Source organism: Magallana gigas, chromosome 5 (assembly GCF_963853765.1).
Source record: "Magallana gigas chromosome 5, xbMagGiga1.1, whole genome shotgun sequence".
In the NCBI taxonomy this organism is placed as follows: Eukaryota; Metazoa; Mollusca; class Bivalvia; order Ostreida; family Ostreidae; genus Magallana; species Magallana gigas.
In genome coordinates, this window is record NC_088857.1 from 55,289,742 (window position 1) to 55,302,969 (window position 13,228).

Consider the following 13,228-nt stretch of genomic DNA (forward strand, 5'->3'; position numbering starts at 1 on the left):
ACAAGGTGTCTGGTAAAGGAATACATACCGATCCACAGAAAGTATCGATTATATCCAAATGGCCTGTGCCGATGAATGCCAGTGAAGTAAGATCCTTTGTAGGAATATGTAGCTACTACAGAAGGTTTATTAAGGGATTCTCATCAATTGCTAAGTCTCTTTTCAAATTGACAGAAAAAGGGAGAGAGTTTAAATGGTCAAACGAATGCCAGGCTGCATTTGAAGAATTAAAGCGTTGTTTGACCACTGCCCCAATACTATGTCACCCTGACTTTTCGCTAACATTTGTTGTTGATACAGATGCAAGCCAGTCAGGACTAGAAGCTGTATTGTCACAGGAGATAGACGGGAAACTACGGGTGATAGCGTACGCAAGTAGAACACTATCGAAATCGGAGCGCCGGTACTGTGTCACCCGCAAAGAGCTTTTAGCTGTCGTTTTTGCATTTAAACATTTTCGTCACTATTTATATGGGCACAAGGTAGTTGTTCGTACTGACCACAGTGCTCTTAAGTGGCTTTTAAATTTCAAGGATCCACAGGGCCTAGTAGCCAGGTGGATAGAGCTCCTTGATAATTACGACATGGAAATAAGGCACCGGCCCGGTGCTAGACACGGTAATGCAGATAGCCTTAGCAGATATCCGTGCCGCCAGTGTGGACTGACAGACGATGCAGAAACAGATAGTTGCGCTGGAGTAGCAGCATCAGCAAGTGTTGTGAATAAAGCCACAACAGATGTTGATCCTGATTCTAAGAATCTAAATAGTTTGCAAGATGAAGACAGAGACCTATCTAAAATCAAGAGCTGGGTCAGTGATAATAAGCGTCCAGAATTTTCTGACATAAAGCACGAAAGTAAGGTGATGAAGTCCCTTTGGTCACAGTGGGTAAACTTGGAAATTAAAGACGGTGTACTTTGCAGGAAATGGGCTAGTGACAAAAAGGTTTATCACCAGGTCATCGTACCTCTGTCAGAGAGAAGAGAAATTCTCGAGCAGTGTCATGATGCAAGAACATCTGGACATCTAGGTGTTAATAAAACACTAGAAAGGGTAAGAAACCGTTTCTATTGGACAGGTCTGCAAAGTGATGTTAGAAGCTATGTTACAGGATGCCCTCAATGCCGAAAAAGGAAGAATCGTTCAGCAGGGAAATCTTTCATGCAACTTGATCCAACAGGATCCCCTCTTGAACGTATAGCCACTGATATAATGGGTCCATTGCCAGAAACTGAAAGAGGCAACAAATACATTCTGGTAGTTGCCGACTATTTCACGAAGTGGACCGAAGCATACCCTTTAAAGAACATGGAAGCTCAAACAATAACAGAGGTGTTAGTGGAGCAGTTTCTTACCAAACTAGGGGTACCAGAGGTCATACATAGCGATCAAGGCAGACAATATGAAAGTAGAATGTTCAAGGATATGTGTGAATTGCTTGGGATACGAAAAACAAGGACAACTGCTTTCCATCCCAAATCAGACGGGATGGTCGAGAGGTTTAATAAAACCTTGGCAACCATGTTGACAGCTTATGTTTCGGATCATCAAACTGACTGGGACAAGCACCTGCCATTTGTACTTATGGCGTACCGTTCATCTGTACATGAAAGTACAGGGTACACACCTAACATGCTCATGTTGGGCAGAGAAGTAGCGACTCCTTTAGACATCATGTACAGTATTTCTAAAGAAAATGAGCAACAGAGTGTTCATGAATATGTGTGGAAGTTACGTAAAATCATGGAAGAAGCGCATCAGTTTACTCGTCAGTTTACCGGACAGGCTATGTTACGACAGAAGAAATACCATGACAGAAATGTCACCCAAAAACGTTTTGATGTTGGTGACAAAGTGTTGGTATTTATTCCTCAAAGAACTGTCGGAAAATCCCCGAAATTAATGAGTTTTTGGTATGGTCCGTATGTAGTGGTTCAAAAACATACAGATTTGACCTACAAGGTTCAAAAAGAAGGTGATAGGAAAACGATGGTGGTGCATATAGATAGACTCAGACCCTATGGGTCACAAAAATTAGGTTTAGAAACAGGGAGTGAGAATGAACATGGAGATAAGAACGAAGTTCCGAGTGATGTTGAAGTGGATGATGTTGTTAATGGGGATGAAGCAGAGTACTTGCCCAACACAGATCTGAATGAAATTGAGCTTGAATATACAAATCGACGGCAACGCAAGAGGCCAAAATGGCACTCTGATTATGAGTTTGATTATAATGTGTAACATAAGTGTTTGAATATTTGTTTTGTTTATTTTAGATCTCAGAATGCCGTTGACAAAGCTTACTCCAAGGAAGCCAGGTTTCCTATGTTCTATTTGCCTTCTTCGACTACCCTCGCATAATCAGTGGCGAGAACATCTTATCACGTGTGCGACAGAAGACTTGAGGAAGCGGCGATTTGAATGCAGTCAGTGTGACAAAGCCTTTGCCAAATCTTCACTTCTCGTTCGACACCAGAAAAGAGTCCACTGTTCGAAAGACACGGTAAACGCACCAGAGACATCCAGTAGTTTTATGAATGCTGTCGTCACAGAGTCAGATGATGACCAAGAATGGCTTGAAGACCCTGGTGACCTTATCTATGAGCCCAACCTTGAATCCGGCAGGACCATTCGCAAGAAGACGTCTCCTTCACTGCGTGGAGTCAAACGCAAGGCACCCGAGCAAACACCAGACAAAGAAACGCCTACCTCATCAAGTGTGAGTGCAGAGACAACTGGACATCAAGAGGCGCCCTTGATTCCATTCCATTGTCCCTGCTGCAAGACACAAACTACAACAAATGACGCTAGCACACAGACAGATGGGAGCAGTCACCAAAGAACAGTGCGAGTTATCAGAAGATATCAGAAAGACGGAGAAAGTGTTGAGAGATTCGAGGAAGACATTTGGAACGCATGAGCCTGTGTTGAAGAATGTGATGTGACGACAAGGAAACATTGTTTTAAAATGATGGTTTATATTGTTAGTGCTCTTGTTTGTTTTGATAATTTTGTTATCTATGGGGAAGGAAAGATATTCCTGTTTAAAGTCACTTGATTTTACCCCATTGTTATTTTCGTATTAAAATCAATCACTTTTAACTAAAAAAAATATGTTAATAAAGAGAAAAATTCTTTGTATTCTAATCATTGGACATGCGAGACGCATGTATATCGAGGCGTGGGTAGTGTAACGGTGAAAAATTGGGCGTTCGGTAACTTCAAAGGGATGTAACTAAGGAGACTAGAGTGGACTCTCCCAGAATGCTGGTTACCCCTTTGACGGGTGGAACGACCCAATCTTATATAAGGACGCGCTGAGAGTTTCTCAGGGAGAATTGATCTAGCAGCTGAAGTGAAAGGACGCCTGAACGCAAAGCTATAGAAGAAGAAGCGGGAGAGAAAGAAAGAGCAAGGGTCGAAGTAAGTAGCGCCAGTGGTTAGAGAAGTCGAGAGGAATTGTGGTGGGGTACCAGAAGAAGTAATCCTGAATAAGGGTGAAATAACCTGGTACTCCACGAACACAATAAGAACTCTGACAAGTAACACGGTGCAGGGTGCCCGGCTCTAGGACACGTACACACACCTCGCCTTACATTGATTATTTTGTTTTAAATCCAATCATTCATACTCAGGCAGAGTAAAGGAAAATTATTAATATATTTAATACCCTATTCCATTGAAAAGAACTCAGTAGATAACACGTTACAATATTTTACAGTCTCAATTGGTGAAAAGGTACGGTTACACTCACTGAGCAAATGTATTCAAAACTTGCCGTATACTGTATATATCAACAATGTTAGCATTTTAAAAAGGAAATAAAGTCAGCCAGTGGAATATTAATTTTAGATCAAAAGTGAATATAAACCTATAAAAATACAAGATATATAATGTCCAGAACAATAATGTTAAGCGGGTGAACATTGAGTTTGCACGCTTTACTTTTATAACTGTAGGGTAGGAGACAGGCGTGCAGCGGTACAATCTTTGACTGCACACCAACTTTTTTTATTTTAAAATTGCAAAGATCGCTCTCTGAATTTTAAACCACATATCCTCTAAAATTCGAGAAATGTATATACCTGGTATGCGGACTCCGGAACCCAGACAGTCAGTTTCATAACTTCGAATTTCTTAAACGAGGACTGTCTAATTCCTTCCCAAAATTCCAATGTACACAAGCGTAATCGAATTTTCATCCCAATTTAATTAGTCAGTCAGTGGGCTGACTAATCACTTAATATACATTACAAACTGCTCTCTTCAAATTGATTGAAATGGTATGGTCAGGATTTCATACATATGATGCATTTTCATGAAACTGTTTTTTTCTTTTACTTTCAGTATAATTATGATTTAAAAATATTAACAACTTAAAACAATGATTTGAAAAAAGTAGCATTGAGGCTGGCTTAGCGCTTTCTAGTACTTTGAGTACTTTGATTCTATCAAGTCTTGGACGTTGCTTGAATTAATAGCAGTATATGAAGAAACTGTTCCTTTTAACGAAAAAAGTATTAGATAGTTTAGGAAACTTTTGCAAAAAAACCCAGGGTCTTACAATAAGTAAGGTACTACGTTTTGTGGTCCGAAGGTTTGCGACAAGAAATTGGAACATTATTTAGAATGTAAGTTTGGCTTCTTGATTTTTAATACATACCAACATTCTTTCATGCTATGTCCAAAATATTTTTTTTTCTGTATTAGGGATATGTTTCTTGCAAGTACATTTATATTGTAAAGTAACTTAAGTAAACCACTGAAACTGTTAAATAATACTTGAGTCAATAATACCAACATACACCATTTTATCAGAGCAAAAACGTCACCAAATAAGGAAGTGGACCTCTTGAAACTCTTTCTTTGTAATTATTTATATTTATTTATTGCACTAGAATGATTTTGTATTTGGTGCAACATAATGATAAAAACAAAATAACAATAATAACAAAAAATAATGAAAAAGGCGATTTATCTGTAATTTGACTTTCAGTACAGAGAGGTCAAGTAAAAAACTGACCGTAGCGACTTAAAAATATATTGCCCCCCCCCCCCCCTTCAATTTTTGTTTTGACATCCACCGAATTGTCTGTAGCGTTACACTATTTAAATTACCTCCAATCTGGTATTAATCCTTCTCACACGTTAGTTTTAAAGTTATATTAACTTTGATCAGCGCGCCATTTACTAGAAATTAACGTCGAAAGAATAAATATTGACTTACCTGATGATGTCTTTGGAATCGTTCGTTAAAGATCTACTGATACTGTACCAGTTATCGGCTAAACTGAGAGTTCGGGTTTATAGCAAGCAACTATCCGAGATTTTTCAATTCAGTCGTCTGTTTCGAATAAAGAAAAGTAAGTTTGCTTGAAAATTTTCTTCAATATGATTTAACCATGAGCTTCAACGATCATTGTTTACCGCTGATTTACATCTTTGCACTTTTAGCAGTGGGGGAAGTGGCGTAATAAGTAAAAACTAGATTGTGGCTACGTTGTGATACGTTACCATATATCTTCTTTGATTTGACATAATATCAATACATATTACATGTACAAACAAAAGGAATTCATTAAACTCTAAGAGATTCATAGCGCAGTTGAACGTGTAACGTGTCGAGGGGTCCGTACCTAGTCAATTCTAGGGTCTGGGGGTTGAATATAAAAAAATATCGAACAATAATAATTTTCCTCTCTAAAATGATTAGTGATTACAATGGGCCTACAAATATTTACAAAATGGCCTTCCCTTACTTAGGGTAAAATCACAAATGAATCTGGTCGGCCGGGATTGTAACTTTATTAATACCACGAGGTAAACACTATTATATGCCTTATTCAGGCGGTAGTGAATACCCGCGGCACGCCCTAGCTGGGTAACCTACTGAAGAGGTAAACCCTTAGTAGAGGCAGTCACTGTGTTAATGCCTTATGCAGGACGGACAGTGTACAACCTCTAACTAAAGGCGTACCCCTTCCCTAATACTACTAGAGTATCAGCGACGACTAAGCCAGGCTAACCTCCGAGAGGACAGCCTCTATAATAACCAACTAGTGGTCAAACACGGTTGGTCCTATTAACTATGAAAATGTGGTAAGCCTCTCTCTCAAGGCAACCCACCTACCAAAACCGTACCTTAGTCTCGCAATTTCTCTCTCTCTTCTCTATGAAGACTGCTAGGGAAAAGAACGCTGCAGCTGCGATGCGCTCGTTTATATACCCTCTGTGGGTCACGTGACAATCTCCGCTTGTTGCTAGGCGACAATACAAACACAGCTATCATGTGCCGTACGCATGATTCAACATTACATAACTTAAAATCGTTACACTACCCACGCCTTCGATGACATGCGACCCGCATGTAAATAAAATGTTAAAACTACCAAGTTATATTTATTTAACATCAGTACTCAAACTACAAAGTTTCTTAACTTTCCAGAATTAGACAATTTTCCTTAAAAATGCATTTCAAATGATTCAGATATCAAACACAACTTTTTCTTTAGAAACGATCTTAGTGTCAACATTTCCATCTCTGAACTTCTTGACAGTTTTCGTTGTCAGGATTCTTTTCAAAGGATCCGTTTGAGTTCCGCAGTCCCTCCTGCTTCCAAACGAGTTTCCAAAGTGTTCACCACCTAATGAAGTCTGCACGGCTTGATCCTCCTTTCTCAACTTTTTAGGTTGTGCAGGAGACAAGTGAACATCCGAAGATTTCCGCTTACTAATTATCGGAAGCGAAGGCGTTGTCGGCTTCCTAAACATCCTTCCCTCAAGCAAACTTTCATCTACCTCTTTCTCTTGAGATTCAGCTTCTTTATCACTCGTGGTGTCTCCATCATCGTCTTTATCGCTATCCTCATCTGAAATTTCTCCAATAAGATCTCCCGGATCTTGAGCAAGCCAATCGTCTTCCCGCTGTTCTCTCACTTCTTCACACTTATCCTCCTTGCTTCCCAACTTAACGACTTCTTCCTTGGCTAGGCCAGGGTGACATCTCTTCATGTGTCGCTTCAGGTTAGCTTCTTTATTATTACAGAAGTCGCACACAGGACATTGGAAGGTCCGCATAGCACACTTGAAGACGTGTCCTTTGTAGTCTTCTTCACTTCTTGCTGAATAGGAACACATTGGACAACGCCGAAACTCATAATTTGGAGTGGTCTTAGTCTTTGCCATCTACAACAAATGAAAAGAGTATAAGTCACTGTACTCTTACAGACATTATCATACTTAACACTATTTATCAGGTTTATCAACATAATAATCATGAAGCCATTTAGGTGGCCTTCTATCTCTAACAGGTCTATTATTACGGACAGGGCTATCATATGCAACATCATCTTTGCCCTCTTTATCGAGTGGCTCTTGATCTTCCTCTAGTGGTGGAAGTTCCTCATTTGAAAGTACCTGCGGATACTTCTTTCGCATACGGTCAACATGTATAACTTGTTCACCCCCTTTAGGACCACAGTTGATCAAATACGTTATGTCAGACATCTTTTTGATAACCCTATATGGACCTTGCCAATGGCTTGTAAATTTTGAAGAGGTCCCGGGCTTTCGTCTCGGAAAGAAAACATATACCTCTTCACCGCTAACAAATGTTTTCCATTTCAGTTTTCTATCATGGTAGTGCTTTTGTCTAACCATGGCTTGTCCAATATTCTCTCGGACAACATTGTGAGCAATCTCTAGGCGTTCTTGGAGTTCCCATACCCATTTGTTTGACGGAGACTGTTTAATGTTACGAGGTGGTTCATACATAACATCTAGTGGCGTCTTTGTCTCTCGGCCTAACATTAGCATATTTGGAGTCATCCCAGTAGTTTCCTGTATGGATGATCGATAGGCCATCATAACATATGGCAAATGGACATCCCAATCGGAGTGGTGCTCATTTACAAAGGCACTGAGCATCGTTGTTAAAGTCCGATTAAAACGCTCTACCATACCATCTGACTGTGGGTGGTAGGGAGTCGTATGTGTCTTTTGAATGTCAAGTAGCTTACATGTCTCCTGGAAGAGTTCACTTTCGTATTGTCGACCTTGATCCGAGTGTATTGTGTCTGGGACACCAAGTCGAGTAATCACCTCTTCTACAATTTTTGTAGCTACTGTTTTCGACTCCATGTTAGGCATTGCAAAGCACTCCGTCCACTTAGTAAAATAATCAGCTACAACTAGTATATATCTGTTGCCATTATCAGTCTCAGGCAGTTCTCCAAGAATGTCAGTGGCTATTCTTTCCATAGGAGATCCTGAACCAATTATTTGCATCGGGGCTTTATTTGTCATAGTAGGCGCCTTCCTCCTGGTGCAAACCTCACAACCTCTAATGTATTGTCTGACATCTCTTTGCAAGCCCGGCCAGTAGTAAGACTGTCGTATTTTTGCCAAGGTTTTATGCACACCGAGATGACCAGCTGCTCGATCATCATGGCAGAATTTTTGAGTTGTTCTCCTTTCTTCGTTTGGGATTACAGCTTGTAATTTTTGACTCTTTGAAATCAAATCATCCCACTGTCTGTATAGAACACCTTCATGTAAAATCAATCTATCCCATTGAGACCATAACGATTTTACAGTCATGGACTCCCCTGAAATGGCATTGTATTCAGGACGCTTTTTATTTGCCAACCACTTCTTTACCATACCTAGATTTCTATCGGAATCCTGCATTTCACTCAAAGTAACATCTCCAGTGAAACCAAAGGCATTGTCTGAATCCTGCTTTAAAGCAAGGCAACCCAGTCTATGATCACTCTTACACTGCTTGCATGGAATTCTGCTCAAACTGTCCGCGTTATTGTGAAACTTTCCTGGCCTATGTTCTATATAGAAGTCATAACTTGACAGCATTTCTATCCAACGAGCCAGCTGCCCCTGGGGATCTTTAAAGTTCATCAACCATTTTAATGAACTATGGTCGGTCCTTATTTTAAACTTTCGGCCATACAAGTATTGTCGAAAATGTTTGACGAATAGCACAACAGCTAAGAGTTCTTTGCGAGTAACGCAGTACTTCCTTTCAGACTTCGATAGACTTTTACTCGCAAATGCTACAGGTCTCTCTACTCCATTCTGTATTTGCGAGAGCACCCCGCCTACGGCTTCATTGCTAGCGTCAGTATCAAGTATGAATTCTTGATCGAAATCGGGGTGAGCTAAAACTGGAGCTGTCGCTAGTTCTTTCCTGAGCCTATCGAAGGCATTTTGACAGTCATCGTTCCATCTAAAGGTTATATTCTTCTTCGTCAAGTCATGTAACGGTTTTGCAATCATTGCAAAATTTGGCACAAACCTTCTATAGTAACTGCAGAAGCCTACAAATGACCTTAACTCAGTGAGGTTAGATGGAATAGGTCACTGTTTAACCACTTTGATCTTTTCGGGGCTCGTTGCTATCCCTCTTTCAGATACGATATGACCTAAATACTCTACTTCTTTTGCAAACAATGTGCATTTACGCGCTTTTAATTTGAGACCAGCAGCCAGTAAGCGGTCGAACACTAGAGTAAGATTTTGAATCATATCCTCTATAGTATTTCCTACCACAATGATATCATCTAGATACACTAGACAGATATCCCATTGAAGATTTCTTAGAACTGTCTCCATCAGACGCTCAAAGGTTGCCGGGGCATTACAAAGCCCGGATGGCATGACCTTAAATTGATACAAGCCTCTTCTTGTAGCAAAAGCTGTCTTGCTACGATCATCCGGAGACATTTCCACTTGCCAGTATCCAGAGTTTAAATCAAGAGTGGAAAACCACTTGACTCCATTCAACTGATCTAGTGAGTCGTCAATCCTTGGTAAGGGGTAAGCGTCTTTGATTGTCACGCCATTAAGCTTGCGATAATCGACGCAAAATCTGGTTGTACCGTCTTTCTTTTTAACAAGGACGACAGGTGACGACCATGGACTTGTTGACTCTTCAATAACATTTCTCTTCATCATGTCATCCACATGTTTATCAACTTCAGTTTGCATGTGAAATGGAAGTCGTCTTGGGCGTTGTTTGATGGGCTGTGCACTTCCAGTATCAATCTTATGCTCAGTCACATTTGTCTTCCCTAATTCTGCATCTGATACAGCAAATAACTTTGAATACCGCATTAAAAACTTATATATCAAATTGGCATCTTTGGCACCCATTCCTTTTATTGTTCGTTCGTAAAGATCATGGAGGTGATCAGGCATTGCCTGTTGATTGTCGTCAAAGCATTCATCATCCTTTACATCCCCTACTTTTTCTACTGGCACCAGGTTTGCCACTAACGTCCCCTTATACACATTAAGAACTTGATCAGACAAGTTCAGCATTCTAACTGGTGCAAATTTTTTTCCAGTTACAAGAGCTCGCGCTACTAAGGCTCTGTCTGACTCCATAAACCGACATGAAGGTTCTATTAGACCTAATTCTGGGACTTTATCAAATATTGGAGGTAAAACATTGCACTTGGCGACAACCTCACAACTCGGTGGTATACAAACATCATCTGCTAATGTGACCCTGCAACAGCCAATTTTACCTTCCATGTGTAAAGCATGCTGTTTGCCTCCTACTTTCAGTGACAGGGATTCCATATCTATGAAGCAATGGTGGTCTTTCAGAAAATCAAGACCTAGTATACCATCAACCCCTATTTCTGCAACGGCAACCGCTTGTGCAAAACTGTCATTCCCTAACTGCATGTTGATTGTTAGTAGACCGTCAGTCTTTAGTGGTGTACCATTTGCAGTTACTATTGGTCTACTCAGCCTCACAAGCTGTGAGTTCCGAAAACCAACGGAGTTTAAGATATCCGGAGATAATATGCTCAGGGTAGCTCCTGAATCTACCAGCAATTTAACAGCTTTGCCATTTACTAATGCATGTAAAAACATGCCAGCCTCTCCAACTTTGTAGGTGACACCAGACCTTCCTGCAGAACTTTTCAAGCGCCTTACACAATAGTCTGTAATTGCACTTTTCACCCTCTGGTAGGTTTCCTAATACACCCTGGGCTTGACCCCTCAATGATACCGCCAAATGCATCCCCTTGTCTGAAACCGACCATTTGTTAAGGGCGGCACAAATTTCAAAATGTGATTTGAAATCAACCCAGGATGAACTACCATCAAACTTGTCTGCCTTAACTCCTGAACGGACGGGCTCATTGTCATCCTTTTTCTGACGCCTGCGTATTACATTGTCCTTGTAAGGCCTTGAGTCATCTGGGTCATCAATGGCTGCAGAGTCGATATATGGTGTACTTGATACACGTTGCTTGCGGTTTGTCAGCTCATTGAAGTTTTCCACAAAACTAGGCTCGTCATCTCCAAGAAAACTGGTGGTCTTCTTTAATTGCTTAGGTTTCGCACCAGAACTCTTATATGACTTTTCACCCAGTAATGTGGTGTGCCTGCTGTCAGTTATGCCTGAATCTCTGGCGTGCGATTTCTCAGCTGTCTTAGGCAACCCGTCATGCAACTGCCGCAATTCTTTTTCTAATGCGCTCATCATAATTTAAAATTAAACACAATACAATCAAAAGAATTTATTCCGACCAAAATTCACATAAAGTAATCAGCTAATAATTCAACAGTTACCCAGATCCCTCCGCTGCCACCATTTATTTTTGTAACGTGTCGAGGGGTCCGTACCTAGTCAATTCTAGGGTCTGGGGGTTGAATATAAAAAAATATCGAACAATAATAATTTTCCTCTCTAAAATGATTAGTGATTACAATTGGCCTACAAATATTTACAAAATGGCCTTCCCTTACTTAGGGTAAAATCACAAATGAATCTGGTCGGCCGGGATTGTAACTTTATTAATACCACGAGGTAAACACTATTATATGCCTTATTCAGGCGGTAGTGAATACCCGCGGCACGCCCTAGCTGGGTAACCTACTGAAGAGGTAAACCCTTAGTAGAGGCAGTCACTGTGTTAATGCCTTATGCAGGACGGACAGTGTACAACCTCTAACTAAAGGCGTACCCCTTCCCTAATACTACTAGAGTATCAGCGACGACTAAGCCAGGCTAACCTCCGAGAGGACAGCCTCTATAATAACCAACTAGTGGTCAAACACGGTTGGTCCTATTAACTATGAAAATGTGGTAAGCCTCTCTCTCAAGGCAACCCACCTACCAAAACCGTACCTTAGTCTCGCAATTTCTCTCTCTCTTCTCTATGAAGACTGCTAGGGAAAAGAACGCTGCAGCTGCGATGCGCTCGTTTATATACCCTCTGTGGGTCACGTGACAATCTCCGCTTGTTGCTAGGCGACAATACAAACACAGCTATCATGTGCCGTACGCATGATTCAACATTACATAACTTAAAATCGTTACAAACGCCTGATTGCACAATATTGTGTATTAAAAAGTCAACGATTTTGTGTATTACCGTATGATAAAAAACGAATAATTTTATGAGTTTTGTTAATGTATTATAACCCTTACTACCTTTAGTCTGACCCAAAAAGGGCCATAATTCAAAGACCATTATGCAGAGTATCAAATCAACATGTACAGGGATTTTACTATGTTATTATCGCAAAGCCGATACCTGATACAGTAAATTGTAAAACATGGCAAATTTGGGTCGTGCTAAAAAGCACAAAAACAATACATGTATGTTTTGAATTCTTAGCAATGATATAATCTAACAGATGGATAAACAAGGAAATCGCCATTTAACGTATGTCAAGTTTTATCAAAAAATTCAAGAAACAAGGAAATACGAAAAGTAAACGTTAAATTTTAGCCGATAACTGGTACAGTGCCAGTACCATTTCTCGATTTCTTGTCGAGCTTCTCGTGCATTTCTGATAAGATAATATTTCCCTGTTATAATTCAATATTCAAACAAGGTATATTACATTTGTATAACTAGCCAACTTGGTATGTGTATTAACACAATTATAGGTTGACTTTGCTAGGCAAGTGTTCGATTCGTTTATTTTTATCTTCCAAAAGAATGTCACATTCCCTTGAACAGCGAAAAGGTTGACATACATATAAATTTGAATATCGTTGATTTATCTATAGATTTTGAAGATTACAATAACATGTTTTTTCATTAGTTACAGCATCTACCTACATGTTGGGGTTTTTTTGGTGAGTAAAATTGAACAGCTTATTCATTTCGTCTCAAACCCATAGCGGAAATTACCTACTTGTGCAGATATCTTCAGCGCCTATCTGATATTGATCATTCGGT

At 40.1% G+C, this 13,228-nt stretch overlaps 1 protein-coding gene across 1 annotated transcript; it reads right to left on the reverse strand.

The window, feature by feature from the left end:
• Positions 1–5,611: 5,611 nt before the first annotated feature.
• On the reverse strand, positions 5,612–12,272 carry LOC136269436 (RE1-silencing transcription factor B-like). Its single transcript, XM_066083677.1, has 2 exons — positions 12,166–12,272; positions 5,612–7,187 (listed from the first exon to the last, which is right to left on the reverse strand). Exon 2 carries the CDS (start codon positions 7,185–7,187, stop codon positions 6,486–6,488), a length of 702 nt encoding a protein of 233 aa, XP_065939749.1. The 5' UTR covers positions 12,166–12,272; the 3' UTR covers positions 5,612–6,485.
• Between the last annotated feature and the right edge of the window lie 956 nt (positions 12,273–13,228).